Here is a 16,272-nt window from a genome sequence, read left to right on the forward strand (position 1 = left end):
AACAGGAGCAACTGGACATCATGGAGACAACTTGGTAGAGAAGATCATTTCAGTGCTTCCCCAGCTCCCGGGCCACACCAACGATGTGATGGTTAACATGGTAGAGCTTACGGCACTCCAGAATGAAGAGAAGAGTCAGAGTATGGTTGCGCCAGGCTGTCTTGCACAACCCAAGTAAGATAAACAGGGATTGTTGTTTGTTTGTTTGTTTGTTTGTTTTCCCTCATCCTTCTCTCTCTTCCCCTTTCTTTTTCGCTGAGACCAACTGTTTTTGTAGGAAGGAAACAATGAAGAGTTGGACTGGTTGAAAAACTCATAGCAGATAGCCTTTCGAAAAAAGCATTTTTTCCTCTAACCTTGAAATAACCATATCCATTAAACAACACTAAGGCAAAAACTACGGAGGTATCATTTACAGAGGTGTCATTTGGATATAATTGAAGTTTGTTCTGAGGATAGGTTAAGTGAATCAATTTATACATCTCCATTCCACAGGCAGTTTCACTTGGAAATGAGTCCAGCCTTACTCAATTTCTTTTTCCCAGTGGACGTTTTCACATGACTAGATAATAGCCCACAAAGCTATGAAACGGCGCCATCTTTATGCATGTCAACAATATGCTCTCGGACATCAGTGACAGAAGTTTCTACTCCTATGTATGTTTTTCACATGCTTAGAGAAATCAGTAACAGAAGATGGTGTACTTTATGTTATGCAGCGTTTCAAAAACAAAAAAAAAAAACATTTCTCTAGAAACATGACAATAAAAGGATAACAGTAGTTTTACCTCCTCTTCTTTGACCTTCAATAATTCCTATGAGAAAAAAAAAGGTACTAGAAGGTGAAAAAGTGTCTGCGAATCTGTTTCCCTTATTTCTCTGTTTTTAATTTTTTTTAAAAAGAGGATCTTGTGCATTATTGTTTGAAATCTTAACAGTAACAGATACATTTGGAATTTCCTATCATATCTGGAATTAATTTTCAGCTCCTGAAGTTTTCAGCTTTTTTTTTTTTTTAGATAATTAATAACATTTATTGGATGCCTGGTGTGTATAGGCCAGTGTGGGAAAAAACAGAAAGTTCTATACCCTGCCTTTTTGTATACTTAAAAAATATAGGCCACATGCTCGCTTTGGCAGTGCGTATACTAACACGTAAGCCTGTGGGCTTGCAGCTATATAAATCCAGAGGAAATTGTGATTGGAAATATTTTTAGCTGGTCATAGGGCCTATTCAAAAGTTGCTCATTAAGAACTTACTATGAGCCTTGTCTGAAGTAAGTAATATGAATAACATAAAATAACATAAAATATCATCCTTGCCTTTAGAGGATACGTTCCTTGTTGGGGTAGTCATTTTTACACACAGGTTCAATTCAAAAAAAAAAAAACAATAGAAATTATATGAACTCAAGACTCAGGTGTCTGTTACAGATTGTAAATACTACCAAGTATTGGTTCCACATGGTCTTTGTAGATCCATGTGGACCTTGTGGAAGTGGTTTAGTTTGACTTAATTATGTCTTGAAGAATTTAGAGAAAGAGAAGGGCTAACGTGAGCATAGGTTTAGGAACGACAACGGTCAGGGCCTGATGTGGGTGTGAGGAAGGAAGACAATGTCAGCGGACCACCAGTGCCATCAGCATTAATATTTTCCAGGACTTACCATGCGCCAAGTGCACTTCTGGGTATTTTGGGAAGTCATTTAGCTTTTATAATAACCTAGTGAGGTCGGTGTTGTTATTTCCCCATTTTACAGGTAAGGAAATAGAGGCAAAGAGACCTTGAGTAACATCATTAGCAGGAGTAACATCATTAGCAAGTGCACGCCAAGTGCACTTCTGGGTATTTTGGGAAGTCATTTAGCTTTTATAATAACCTAGTGAGGTCGGTGTTGTTATTTCCCCATTTTACAGGTAAGGAAATAGAGGCAAAGAGACCTTGAGTAACATCATTAGCAGGAGGTGGAGCTAGAATTTTGAGCCCAGAATGTTTGGCTTCAGAGCCACAGTCTTAATGTCTGGGCTGCCTATGCAGGGGCCAGAGAGGAGCTAGGCTCACAAGTAGATTTAAAGAGACAGAAACAAAAATCAAGTTACTTGATGATTTAATTTGGAGAGTCCTATTCATTCAACATAGCAGTTACACTAAGAATATAATCCATTTTGGCTAATTTGAGCAGAAAAGGAGTTCCAGGGGGTCTAGAACTTGGAAAAAGCCTCTTCAGTGCCTTGACATCAGAGAGACTGACCTTTAACTGTTTTGTCATGAGTCATTCTGTTTAAGATTCAGATTCCAAGGGAAGAGGTGAGATTGACCTCCCTTGGACCTTGTGCCCACCCCTTGCTCAGCGCGGGACTGGGAGCAGTTCACACTGGCTGAGAATTATGCCAACATTGTATGTGGCACGGTGGAAGGTTAGTTCTTCAAAGGAAAATGGAAACATTTATCAAAAGAAGGGGAAAGGGCTATAGGCAAGCAGAAGCAGTAGATGCTGTTGAATATTAATAGCACACACTTATATGGGACTTCCTGGGTAACAGGCATTGTTCTGATCCCTTTATATGTAGCGACTGCTTAATTCTCACAACCTCTCTGGAGGTGGGTTCTACTACCATCCCCTTTTACAGATGAGGAACATCCTAGGGTGACACACACAGTTAAAAGTGGTGGGGCCTGTATTGGAACCCCGGCAGTCTGGCTCTGAAGTCAGTGCTTGCCATTACCCTGTGCTGCCTCCACAGAAGCATAAGATAACTACAAAAAGATCAAGTGAGCAGCCCAGAGAAGTTTGCGAGAAAAGAGAAGAGGCGAATCCATCATTAATGAGCAGGAAGAAAGAAAATTTCTGACAAGTGTTGTAGGACAAATGTAAGAATCTCTTAGATCTGAAAGTTATATTGTGATTACGGACAATTTATTTACCCTTGACTCCTCGGCACTCATTCTATCTCAAGCTTAGTCCAAGGTTTAAACCAAACCAGTCTTAGAACCCCATTTCCCTTGCTGAGAAATGGGGAGGTGACAAGAAAGTCTTCTTAGGGCTTCTTGGTCAGGTTTCTTTGATTCTGATAAGAGACTCAAGAAAGAGACATGCTTTCCCCTCCTCCTCCCACTCCTCCCCCAACTCCGAGGACTCTGATGTAAGTCCTGAAACTGTCGAGGCATTCTGCTCACAACCTGAAGTTGATGCTAACGCGTGGAAGGTGGCGTGACCCCAATGTTGCCAAGAAAAGCAGGGATGGGATGCCGAGTCTGTACTTCATATTATGTAGGAGAGTGTACTTCCTTATTGTTTATGCCAAATTGAGTCTCTGTTTTCCATAACTTGCAACCAAAGGCATCCTGACTGATGTATTTTTTTGGACCGCATTATTTCATCTATAAAATGATGGTGTCGGCCTAAATGACTTCCAAGCCTCTTGGTTTTAAAGCGTTTTTAAAAAAACATTTATTTATTTTTTAGAGAGAGGGAGAACCAGGGAGGGGCAGAGAGAGAGGGGGACAGAGGATTCAAAGCAGGCTCTGTACTGACAGCAGAGAGCGCAACACAGGTCTCGAACTCATGAACCATGAGATCATGACCTCAGCCAAAGTTGGACGCTTAACCAACTAAGACTCTTGGCTTTAAAATAAAAATGGTTCCAGAGGAAGATGGCAGCTTAGGAGGACGCTGGGCTCACTGTGTCCTGTGGATCACTTAGATTCCACCCACACCTGCCTAAATAACCCAGAAAACCACCAGAAGACTAACAGAACAGATTCTCTGGAGCCAAGCATAGACAAGAAGCCCACGGAAGAGGGTAGGAAGGGTGGAGAGGCAGTGCGCTCTCCACGGACTGGCGGGAGGGAGCTGGGGTGGAGGGGCGGCCCACCTGCCAAGCAGAGCCCTGAGTCTGGCTGGCAAAAGCGGAGGAGCCGGACGGAGTGTGTTCGGACAGCAAGCGGGACTTAACATCTGGAAGGTTATAAGTTAGCAGCTCTGCTAGGAGAGCAGGAGGGCTGGAGGACAACCGGAGGGAGAGTTGTTGAGCCCCAGACAGGGACAGAGCTCAGCTTGGCGGGGAACAAAGGCGCTTGCCAGCGCCATCTCCTTCGCCCATCCCGCAGCCAAAATCCCAAAGGGAACCAGTTCCTGCCAGGGAACTTGCTTGCACCGCACAAACACCCAACGCTGTGCTTCTGCGGATCCATCCCTCCGGGTCTGACTCCCTCCCGGTGCCGCAGGGCCCCTCCCGAAGTGGATCTCCAAAGGAAAAGCGAGCTGAGCCTACCCCTCCCGCCCCTATGCACCTTGCCAATCCACCCCAGCTAATATGCCAGATCCCTAGCACCACAAGCCTGGCAGTGTGCAAGTAGCCCAGACGGGCCATGCCACCCCACAGTGAATCCCGCTCTTAGGAGATGGGAAGAGAAGGTACACACCAGTCTGATGGTGGGCTGGGGGCAGACATGAGGTCTGACTGCGGCCCCGCCCACCAACCCAAGTTATTCAAGACAGCACAGGGGAAGTGCCCTGCAGTTCTGCACCACTCCAGGGACTATCCAAAATGATGAAACAAAGAATTCCCCTCAAAAGAATCTCCAGGAAATAACGACAGCTAACGAACTGATCAAAAAGGATTTAAACAATATAACAGAAAGTGAATTTAGAATAATAGTCATAAAATTAATTGCTGGGCTTAAAAACAGTATAAAGGACAGCAGAGAATCTATTGCTACAGAGATCAAGGGACTAAGGAACAGCCAGGAGGAGCTGAAAAATGCTATAATTGAGCTGCAAAATAAAATGGAGACAACCACAGCTCGGATTGAAGAGGCAGAGGAAAGAATAGGTGAACTAGAAGATAAAATTATGGAAAAAGAGGAAGCTGAGAAAAAGAGAGATTAAAAAATCCAGGAGTATGAGGGGAAAATTAGAGAACTAAGTGATGCACTAAAGAGAAATAATCTACACATAATTGGTATTCCACAGGAGGAAGAGAGAGGGAAAGGTGCTGAAGGGGTACTTGAAGAAATTATAGCTGAGAACTTCCCTGAACTTGGGAAGGAAAAAGGCATTGACATCCAAGAGGCACAGAGAACTCCCTTCAGACGTAACTTGAATCGATTTTCGGCACGACATATCATAGTGAAACTGGCAAAATACAAGGATAAAGAGAAAATTCTGAAAGCAGCAAGGGGTAAACGTGCCCTCACATATAAAGGGAGACCTATAAGACTCGTGACTGATCTCTCTTTTGAAACTTGGCAGGCCAGAAAGAATTGGCACGATATTTTCAGTGTGCTAAACAGGAAAAATATGCAGCTGAGAATCCTTTATCCAGCAAGTCTGTCATTTAGAATAGAAGGAGAGATAAAGGCCTTCCCAAACAAACAAAAACTGAAGGAATTTGTCACCACTAAACCAGCCCTACAAGAGATCCTAAGGGGGACCCTGTGAGACAAAGTCCCAGAGACATCACTACAAGCATAAAACATACAGACATCACAATGACTCTAAACCCGTATCTTTCTATAATAACACTGAATGTAAATGGATTAAATGCACCAACCAAAAGACATAGGGTATCAGAATGGATAAAAAAACAAGACCCATCTATTTGCTGTCTACAAGAGACTCATTTTAGACCTGAGGACACCTTTAGATTGAGAGTGAGGGGATGGAGGACTATTTATCATGCTACTGGAAGTCAAAAGAGAGCTGGAGTAGCCATACTTATATCAGACAAACTAGACTTTAAGTTAAAGGCTGTAACGAGATGAAGAAGGGCATTATATAATAATTACAGGGTCTATCCATCAAGAAGAACTAACAATTATAAACGTCTATGAGCCAAATACGGGAGCCCCCAAATATATAAAACAATTACTCACAAACATAAGCAACCTTATTGAGAAGAATGTGGTAATTGCAGGGGACTTTAACACCCCACTCACAGCAATGGATAGATCATCTAGACACACAGTCAATAAAGAAACAAGAGGCCTGAATGATACATTGGATCAGATGGACTTGACAGATATATTTAGAACTCTGCATCCCAAAGCAACAGAATATACTTTCTTCTCGAGTGCACATGGAACATTCTCCAAGATAGATCACATTCTGGGTCACAAAACAGCCCTTCATAAGTATACAAGAATTGAGATCATACCATGCATACTTTCAGACCACAATGCTATGAAGGTTGAAATCAACCACAGGAAAAAGTCTGGAAAACCTCCAAAAGCATGGAGGTTAAAGAACACCCTACTAAAGAATGAATGGGTCAACCAGGCAATTAGAGAAGAAATTAAAAAATATATGGAAACAAACAAAAATGAAAATACAACAATCTGAATGCTTTGGGATGCAGCAAAGGCAGTCCTTAGAGGAAAATACATTGCACTCCAGGCCTATCTCAAGAAACAAGAAAAATCCCAAATACAAAATCTAACAGAACACCTAAAGGAAATAGAAGCAGAACAGCAAAGACACCCTAAACCCAGCAGAAGAAGAGAAATAATAAAGATTAGAGGAGAAATAAACAGTATAGAATCTAAAAAAACTGTAGAGCAGATCAACGAAACCAAGAGTTGGTTTTTTGAAAAAATAAACAAAATTGATAAACCTCTAGCCAGGCTTCTCAAAAAGAAAAGGGAGATGACCCAAATAGATAAAATCATGAATGAAAATGGAATTATTACAACCAATCCCTCAGAGATACTAGCAATTATCAGGGAATACTATGAAAAACTATATGCCAACAAACTGGACAACCTGGAAGAAATGGACAAATTCCTAAACACCCGCACACTTCCAAAACTCAATCAGGAGGAAATAGAAAGCTTGAACAGACCCATAACCAGCGAAGAAATTGAATCAGTTATCAAAAATCTCCCAACAAATAAGAGTCCAGGACCAGATGGCTTCCCAGGGGAGTTCTACCAGACGTTTAAAGCAGAGATAATACCTATCCTTCTCAAGCTATTCCAAAAAATAGAAAGGGAAGGAAAACTTCCAGGCTCATTCTATGAAGCCAGTAGTACTTTGATTCCTAAACCAGACAGAGACCCAGTAAAAAAAGAGAACTACAGGCCAATATCCCTGATGAATATGGATGCAAAAATTCTCAATAAGGTACTAGCAAATCGAATTCAACAGCATGTAAAAAGAATTATTCACCATGATCAAGCAGGATTCATTCCTGGGATGCAGGGCTGGTTCAACATTCGCAAATCAATCAACGTGATACATCACATTAATAAAAGAAAAGATAAGAACCATATGATCCTGTCAATTGATGCAGAAAAGGCCTTTGACAAAATTCTGCAAACTTTCTTAACAAAAACCCTCGAGAAAGTCGGGATAGAAGGAACATACTTAAAGATCATAAAAGCCATTTATGAAAAGCCCACAGCTAACATCATCCTCAATGGGGAAAAACTGAGAGCTTTTTCCCTGAGATCAGGAACATGACAGGGATGTCCACTCTCACCGCTGTTGTTTAACATAGTGTTGGAAGTTCTAGCACCAGCAATCAGACAACAAAAGGAAATCAAAGGCATCAAAATTGGCAAAGATGAAGTTAAGCTTTCACTTTTTGCAGATGACATGATATTATACATGGAAAATCCGATAGACTCCACCAAAAGTCTGCCAGAACTGATACATGAATTCAGCAAAGTCGCAGGATACAAAATCAATGTACAGAAATCAGTTGCATTCTTATACACTAATAATGAAGCAAGAGAAAGACAAAGAAACTGATCCCATTCACAATTGCACCAAGAAGCATAAAATACCTAGGAATAAATCTAACCAAAGATGTAAAAGATCTGTATGCTGGAAACTATGGAAAGCTTATGAAGGAAATTGAAGAAGATATAAAGAAATGGAAAAACATTCCATGCTCATGGGTTGGAAGAATAAATATTGTCAAAATGTCAATACTACCCAAAGCTATCTACACATTCAATGCAATCCCAATCAAAATTGCACCAGCATTCTTCTCGAAGCTAGAACAAGCAATCCTAAAACTCATATGGAACCACAAAAGGCCCCGAATAGCCAAAGTAATTTTGAAGAAGACCAAAGCAGGAGGCATCACATTCCCAGAGTTTAGCCTCTACTACAAAGCTGTAATCATCAAGACAGCATGGTATTGGCACAAAAACAGACACATAGACCAATGGAATAGAATATAAACCCCAGAACTAGGCCCACAGAAGTATGGCCAACTCATCTTTGACAAAGCAGGAAAGAACATCCAATGGAAAAAAGACAGCCTCTTTAAAAAATGGTGCTGGGAGAACTGGACAGCAACATTCAGAAGGTTGAAACTAGACCACTTTCTCACACCATTCACAAAAATAAACTCAAAATGGATAAAGGACCTGAATGTGAGACAGGAAACCATCAAAACCCTAGAGGAGAAAACAGGAAAAGACCTCTCTGACCTCAGCCGTAGCAATTTTTTACTTGACACATCCCCAAAGGCAAGGGAATTAAAAGCAAAAATGAACTATTGGGACCTCATGAAGATAAAAAGCTTCTGCACAGCAAAGGAAACAATCAACAAAACTAAAAGGCAACCAATGGAATGGGAAAAGATATTTGCAAATGACATATCGGACAAAGAGCTAGTATCCAAAATCTGTAAAGAGCTCACCAAACTCCACACCCGAAAAACAAATAATCCAGTGAAGAAATGGGCAGAAAACATGAATAGACACTTCTCTAAAGAAGCCATCCAGATGGCCAACAGGCACATGAAAAGATGCTCAATGTTGCTCCTCATCAGGGAAATACAAACCAAAACCACACTCAGATATCACCTCAAGCCAGTCAGAGTGGCCAAAATGAACAAATCAGGAGACTATAGATGCTGGAGAGGTTGTGGAGAAATGGGAACCCTCTTGCACTGTTGGTGGGAATGCAAATATGTGCAGCCGCTCTGGAAAGCAGTGTGGAGGTTCCTCAGAAAATTAAAAATAGACCTACCCTATGACCCAGCAATAGCACTGCTAGGAATTTATCCAAGGGATACAGGAGTACTGATGCATAGGGGACTTGTACCCCAATGTTTATAGCAGCACTCTCAAGAATAGCCAAATTATGGAAAGAGCCTAAATGTCCATCAACTGATGAATGGATAAAGAAATTGTGGTTTATATACACAATAGAGTACTATGTGGCAATGAGAAAGAATGAAATATGGCCCTTTGTAGCAACGTGGACGGAACTGGAGAGTGTTATACTAAGTGAAATAAGCCATACAGAGAAAGACAGATATCATGTTTTCACTCTTAAGTGGATCCTGAGAAACTTAACAAGAACCCATGGGGGAAGGGAAGGAAAAAAAAAAGAGAGAGAGGTTAGAATGGGAGTGAGCCAAAGCATAAGAGACTCTTAAAAACTGAGAACAAACTGAGGGTTGATGGGGGGTGGGAGGGAGGGGAGGGTGGGTGATGGGTATTGAAGAGGGCATCTTTTGGGATGAGCACTGCGTGTTGTATGGAAACCAATTTGACAATAAATTTCATGTATTTAAAACTAAACTAAACTAAACTAAACTAAACTAAACTAAAATAAAATAAAATAAAAATGCTTCTTGAGTCCTTATTGTAACTTAGCTCTGCTTCTGAGCATCTACAACTAAATTCATTCAAATCTGTATTTCCCCCACAACCTGGTCTTTATTTTCACCGGGTGCCTTTTCCTCTTATTTGACTGTGACTGAGTGTTGTCATGGAATATGAGCTTTGAGTACCATCCAAGTATGAGAGTGTGGTCATAAATGTCAAAGGCAGTGATGAGTTCTAGAAGAATCTGAATAAAGAAGAAAGTGTTCATGAGAGCAGGTTTGGTGAAGTAGTAAGAGTAGGAGTTAGATTGCATAAGGTAAAGAGATAGGTGGTGAGAAAATTATAAGAAATAAAGGTTTGAAGCAATACAGAAAAAAAATGGTGGTTTCTTTATAATTTTGGGGATACCGAGAGAATTGTGCTGATTAATATCTTTGCAAAAGAGGAATTGAAATAAATTACAGCTTCTGTCGTATATACTACACTTCCATCAAGATAATAACAAACCACTACTGCCTCCTGCACCACCCCCTGAAACTTCTCAGAGAAATGAGTGTGAGGATAAAGAAGTTAGTAGTAAAATGAAAACAGATGGGTGCCTGGCAATAAATAATGTGCCTGCAATAGAATGATCTTTAGAAAGCAAGTCTGCAACTATGATATAATCCTTGATAATCAAAATTTACTGCTAATATAATTTTTATAAAAGGCTGTTTATAATCATAGCAATTAAAGTTGCTGCCAATGCAAACGAGAAATTGATAACTGAAATTCATCATAACTTGGCTTTCTAGTCCTTGTCCGTGGGTCCCTGGATCTCGTGGGATATTTTATAAAAGGAGGCAGAATCTTTTCTGTTCTTATGTTTCTCTTCTGACAAAATGGGTATCTATTCTCGGCCCCAGCTCCACTCTTCCTAGGCTGTTACTCTTTCAGTTCCTTATATCCTTCAGCCGATCCCCAGCTGCATTTGCTATGTCTGATTCTGGCCTAACCCAGCACCCACGTTGCTGCTTGGTCCAGTGTCCACTTCTCCCAAAGCTCCTCATATGCCATCAGGTCTTTCTTTCATCTTAGCACTCCTGTTTCCCTTCCCTATTTTACTGTGTTTCTCCTCAGCCCTTTCTTTTTTTATTTTTTATTTTTTATTTTTTTTCAACGTTTATTTATTTTTGGGACAGAGAGAGACAGAGCATGAACGGGGGAGGGGCAGAGAGAGGGAGACACAGAATCGGAAACAGGCTCCAGGCTCTGAGCCATCAGCCCAGAGCCTGACGCGGGGCTCGAACTCACGGACCGCGAGATCGTGACCTGGCTGATGTCGGACGCTTAACCGACTGCGCCACCCAGGCGCCCCTCCTCTGCCCTTTCTAATAAACTTAATTATGTTGTAGTTTTGTATCTTCCTTCCCTAGAGAGCTGGAGAGACAACTCCCCGCTAGAGAGTTCCCTGAGAGGAGGGAGATTTGTCTGTGTTGTTCACTACTCACTGTGATGTCCTCGGTGCCTAGAACAACACTTGGCACTCAAGGGATATATGTTGAAGTGATACAGGCAGGATCCATGCGTGGAGCGAGGCCGCTGAACTAAGAGAGGGTGAAGCCAAACCTGAGCACAGATGAGATTAATTTGCAGATGTATAGACTCTAATTATTGAATGTTTGAAATGCTCTCATTGTGTTAGGAAGCCATCGCAAAATTGGCCCCGTAATTCTACCTGTGGGACTTCTTTCGTAGATGTATCTGCATACATGTAGAATGATATGTCATATTCACTAATCACTAATTTGTGGTCGCGATGTGAAATGACTGCGCCCTCAGTTCAGTAAATCGTGGGACACCTGTGATGGAATAATATTCAGCTATTAAAAGAGAATGAAGAACTAAGAAGTTGTTGATATACTGATGAGCAGTGAGCTCAGTGACATCTTTCCAATGAAAGAAGCGAGGCGTAGCATGCCTCTTTGCAAAAAATGGTGAAATATATATTCATATTTGCTTTTGATGCACTAAATATATCTGGAAAATGTAGAAGGAACTGATGACATCGTCTTCCTCTGCAGGGCGATGCTGCAGGCTGGGGGCACACTGAGAAGTTAGGGAAGTGAATAAAGATGGAGGAAGGAGGGAGACGTCCGACTACCTGTATCAGGGTGTGTGCTCTGAGTTTTCAATCCTGTGCATGTATCTCCTATTAAAAATAAATAGAAATTAGATTTACGTAAAAGCTCGATTTGCTTCTTAACCACCTTAAACAACTTAAGGTGGGATCTTGTGCTCCCAGGAAGGAAAGTAGCTGCTTCCTACCTTGGAACCTCTAAAATGCTTCTTCCCCATTGTCTTCCCTCCCCAACAAACCCTCCTTTCTTTTAAAACTTCTATTAAAACGCCCAAACGCTGCACTGTGATTATTGGTTACATGTCTGTCTCCCCTACCAGATTGTAAATTCCCTGAAGGTAGTAGTAACTGTGCCTGGAACTCTTAAGAGGTTCTAGTAAACTGAATAAAAGGATGAATAAATGATTGAATAAATCTTCATAATCAATTTGAGACCAAGTTTTAAGGTAATGACATAAATCCATGAGAAGCCATATCCACTTGACTTCAGCACTTAAGTCACTGTCTAGCGTTGTTGATTGGTATCTATCTAACCTATCTTATTTCTTCCATTAAGCTTCTTCTTGGTGCTTCTTTCCAAATGTACCTCATTGTCTAGGTCAGTGAGAAGGAAGGAAGGCAGCACCAAATGCCTGAATTTTGTCAGGCATTATGCTAGGTGTTTTAAAATGCATCATTTAACTTAATTCTGTTAAATAACACAATTTCAAATGAGTGAATTTTAAAGAACTATGGACTTTATTAACGGATTCATGAACTGGGAGGCCTCAACCTAGCAAGTAGAGGGGAGCTCCAAAGGGCTATAGAAAAGGGAAGGTTTTAAAAGTACAAAGAGAGTGGAAAAAAGGACACTGTTAGCAAAGAATCCATTGTTTTGGACAAGGTCTCCCTCCTAAGGGGAACAGGAAGGGTTTACCAGTAAATTTCCTAGTGCTGACCAGATTTCCACGTTGACTAGTGAAAGGTTACATTTCTGGGCTGTTGGAACTGCGTTTACATTAGGTATGAAGTCTTCATTTACCAACTTAGGGCCTCAACCTGAGTGATGCCGTTTTGGGCCTCTGGTTTTCCTCTTAACAACTCTAAAAACAACTCTACAAGGTGGATATTATTCTTTTTTTATTTATTTATTTTTTATTTTATTTTTTTTATTCTTTTTTTATTTTTATAGAAGTTTTGAGAAAGAGACCTAAGTAACTTGCCCTAAGCCAGACTTTCCCTAAGTGATTGAATCGGGTCATTTAATAAAATTATTTTTTAACTTCAAGGCACATTTCTTTTCTATATCATGACTCTGATATATGCTTACTTGAATGAATACATAAATAAACCAATAAATTCATAAAGAGTGGGTATCCTAGTTTATAAAAAGCAATATTTTAAGTCGAGCTTCTGTGGTTTTATTTTGGAGGTGGAAGTTTTTTTCCTAAGACTACACAGCAGTGAAATACATGGAGTAGATCTTATAGATAAGAGACAAATGCCACAGTGGTTTCAACTTAAACAACGATAAGCCTGTGTTTTTGTTAACGTTTACACTGTTAAGTAACCTGATGATGATATATGTCAAAGTCACTAACTACACCCACAAAATCAAAAACAATTGTTAAATCACCTCTTAAGAGTCATACATCTTTCTCTTCCTTCCTGGGTTTCCAAATGCCAATTAAATGTTCCTATTAGATACAACATTTTCAGAGGAAAGAAAGGTAATTTTTCCTAGGGCAGAACCAGAAGTACTACCTCTGATTTAAAAAAAAATTTTTTTTTAATGTTTATTTATTTCTGAGACAGAGCACGAGTGGGGGAGGGGCAGAGAGAGAGGGAGACACAGAATCCGAAGCAGGCTCCAGGCTCTGAGCACTCAGCACAGAGCCCGACGCAGGGCTCGAACTCACAAACTGTGAGATCATGACCTGAGCCAAAGTCCGTCGCTCAACCGACTGAGCCACCCAGGCACCCCAGTACTACCTCTGATTTTAAATTCACCTATAGATAGAATGACTGAACTTAGATGTGAACATCACATAAGGTATATTTAGTGTTAAGGTGGATGTGGAGAGCCAGCACCCAAGGGTGAAACAGGGTGCTGTCGGAAAAACCACCAGATGCCGAATAGAAGTGAGGCAAGATTTTATTCACAGCCGGGTCAAACCTGACCTCCTGATCTTAAGGAGAAAAGTGCAGAGAATGGCCCCGAACAAAGGTAGCAGTAAGCTTACATGGATTTTAGCGAGTCAGAATACGTCATCATTTGGTTAACCAATTACAATTTACAGCATTTCATGGTAGCCAATTATATTGTGACACACAGACGTTAGTTTTGGCAGGAACCTATCAATTTAAAGGTCTTTGTCCTAAGAGGTTTAACATGACCAATCATAGTTAGACACCTGAGATGCCGTAGGGCAGCAAGTATGTGACTTTTTACATGTTGGTCTTGCCTAGGCCAGATCTTGGTAGAAGGGGTGGGGGAGCGTTTTTTGCATCCTAAGTTATCTATTTAGCAAGCAGGCGCGGTCACAGAAGCCAGAGAGGGCGGTTAGTAATTTCCAATAACCCTAATAGGGAACTACATAAGCCATTTATCTCAATTATTCATGAAAGGTGAGTTTAAGCTGAACTTATATACAATAAGCTTTCTGATATCTTATAAGTTGACCTATTACAAAGGGGATGTGTGATCACATAGCAGTGTTGTGAATGACCTTGCCACTGGTCCAGGCTGTGGCCATCTCCTCAGCCTGTACCAAAAAACAAGTGACATTAAAAAAACTGTTTCATGGGGCGCCTGGGTGGCTCAGTAGGTGAGCGTCCGACATCGGCTCAGGTCATGATCTCACCATTTGTGAGTTCGAGTCCCACATCAGGCTCTGTGCTGACCGCTTGCTCAGAGCCTGGAGCCTGCTTCAGATTCTGCATCTCCTTCTCTCTCTGCCCCTCCCCCACTCACGCTTTGTCTCACTCTGTTTCTCAAAAATAAATAAATGTAAAAAAAAAAACCAACTAAGAATAAAACTGTTTCAGGGGTCACCTGGGTGGGTTAGTCGGTTAAGTATCTGACTCTTGATTTCTGCTCAGGCCACAATCTCACTGTCGTGGGTTGAGCCCCATGCCCAGCTCTGTGCTGGGCGTGGAGACTGCTTGGTGTCTCTCTCTAAATAAACATTGAAAAAACCAAAACCGTTCGGGGCACCTGGGTGGCTCTGTCGGCTGGGAAGTGCATGGAGCCAACTTAACAACAACAACAACAAAACCCAAACCTGTTCAAGTAAACACTGCAGTTTGAGTAGGAGGAAGGCCTACCTCTTCTCAGCATGCAGCTTGCTATATTTAACTTTTTGGGGTGAATTCTAAAGGTCATATGGTCTCAGTTACAGGTTTAGAAAAAAGAATTAATGAATAATTTGTGGATGGTGGGGTGAAATAAAGCAGGGCTTTTTTCTGAAAATGAAGGGATAAATGTGTCTTCTAACAAATAAATAGTTTAATATGCCAGAGATAGTTAACTTCTATTTCTTGATAAAGATTTACATTTAATAGTTAGATTTTTTTTAGAATTCTTCTTTTTTTTAATGTATATTAAGAGAAGAGTGTTTGAAGGTAGAAACTCTTTCTATAATTGCTCACATATTGCAACTCTGTCATGGTATTTGTTAGTTAAGGAATGTGCAGGCAATCTCCAGAATCTTTTTCATATTGAAAAATTTAAAATGGTTTGTGGTCTCTGTGTTGTGAGAACACTGAACTCTGGGTCATTGTGGGTTTGGGATCCATAATTTAAATGGAAACTATGGCTCCTTTAGAAAAAGCTAAGAATTCTCTGAAGTTAGCTACAACAGAAAAGGAGGAATGGAAAGACTCATTACATTTGAATGACAAGTTCCTAATTAGGTTGATGTTTACTCTGCCAAGTAAAAGTCAACGAGTCCAAAAATCTAACTCCTTGTGAGTTAACCAGCCACAGCCTTTATTGGGGTGCTTCTAAATCTTTGGTTTTATAGACCAGAATGTCTTCAGTAGCATGGCAGAATTGTCCCATATTTCTGGCTACAGCTTTTCTCCCCTATTACCTGCTGGTATTTTTGCCTGAGGACTCCTTTGCTTGCTTGCTTGCTTGCTTGCTTGCTTGCTTGCTTGCTTTGTTTGTTTCTTTCTTTTTTTAATTTAAATTTTAGTTAGTTAACATACAATGCAATATTGGTTTCAGAAGTAGAATTCAGTGATTCATCACTTACAGACAACACCCAATGCTCATCACAAGTGCCTTCCTTAATACCCATCACCCATCTAGCCCATCTCCTACCCACTTCCCTCCATCAACTGTTTGTTCTCTATCATTTAGAGTCACTTGTGGTTTGGTTCCCTTTCTTCTCTTCCCTCCACCCCCCCCCCCCCATATATTCATTTGTTTTGTTTCTTAAATTCCACATATGAGTGAAACCATATGATATTTGTCTTTCTCTGATTGACTTATTTCACTTAGCATAATACATTCTAGCTCCATCCACGCATTGCAAATGACAAGATTTCATTATTTTTGATGGCTGACTAATATTCCGTGTGTGTGTGTGTGTGTGTG

At 40.7% G+C, this 16,272-nt stretch overlaps 1 protein-coding gene across 3 annotated transcripts in view; it reads left to right on the top strand.

Moving 5' to 3' along the window:
• SCFD2 (sec1 family domain containing 2) overlaps positions 1–16,272 on the top strand; it is a 405,365-nt gene that overhangs the window by 14,815 nt on the left and 374,278 nt on the right. For all 3 annotated transcript variants that reach the window (XM_023253105.2, XM_023253107.2, XM_023253104.2), the window contains exon 2: positions 6–174. In XM_023253105.2, coding sequence (XP_023108873.1) covers positions 6–174 — 169 coding nt within the window. The remainder of the gene's footprint in view (positions 1–5; positions 175–16,272) is intronic.

This window comes from Felis catus, chromosome B1 (assembly GCF_018350175.1).
Source record: "Felis catus isolate Fca126 chromosome B1, F.catus_Fca126_mat1.0, whole genome shotgun sequence".
NCBI classification, from domain to species: Eukaryota; Metazoa; Chordata; class Mammalia; order Carnivora; family Felidae; genus Felis; species Felis catus.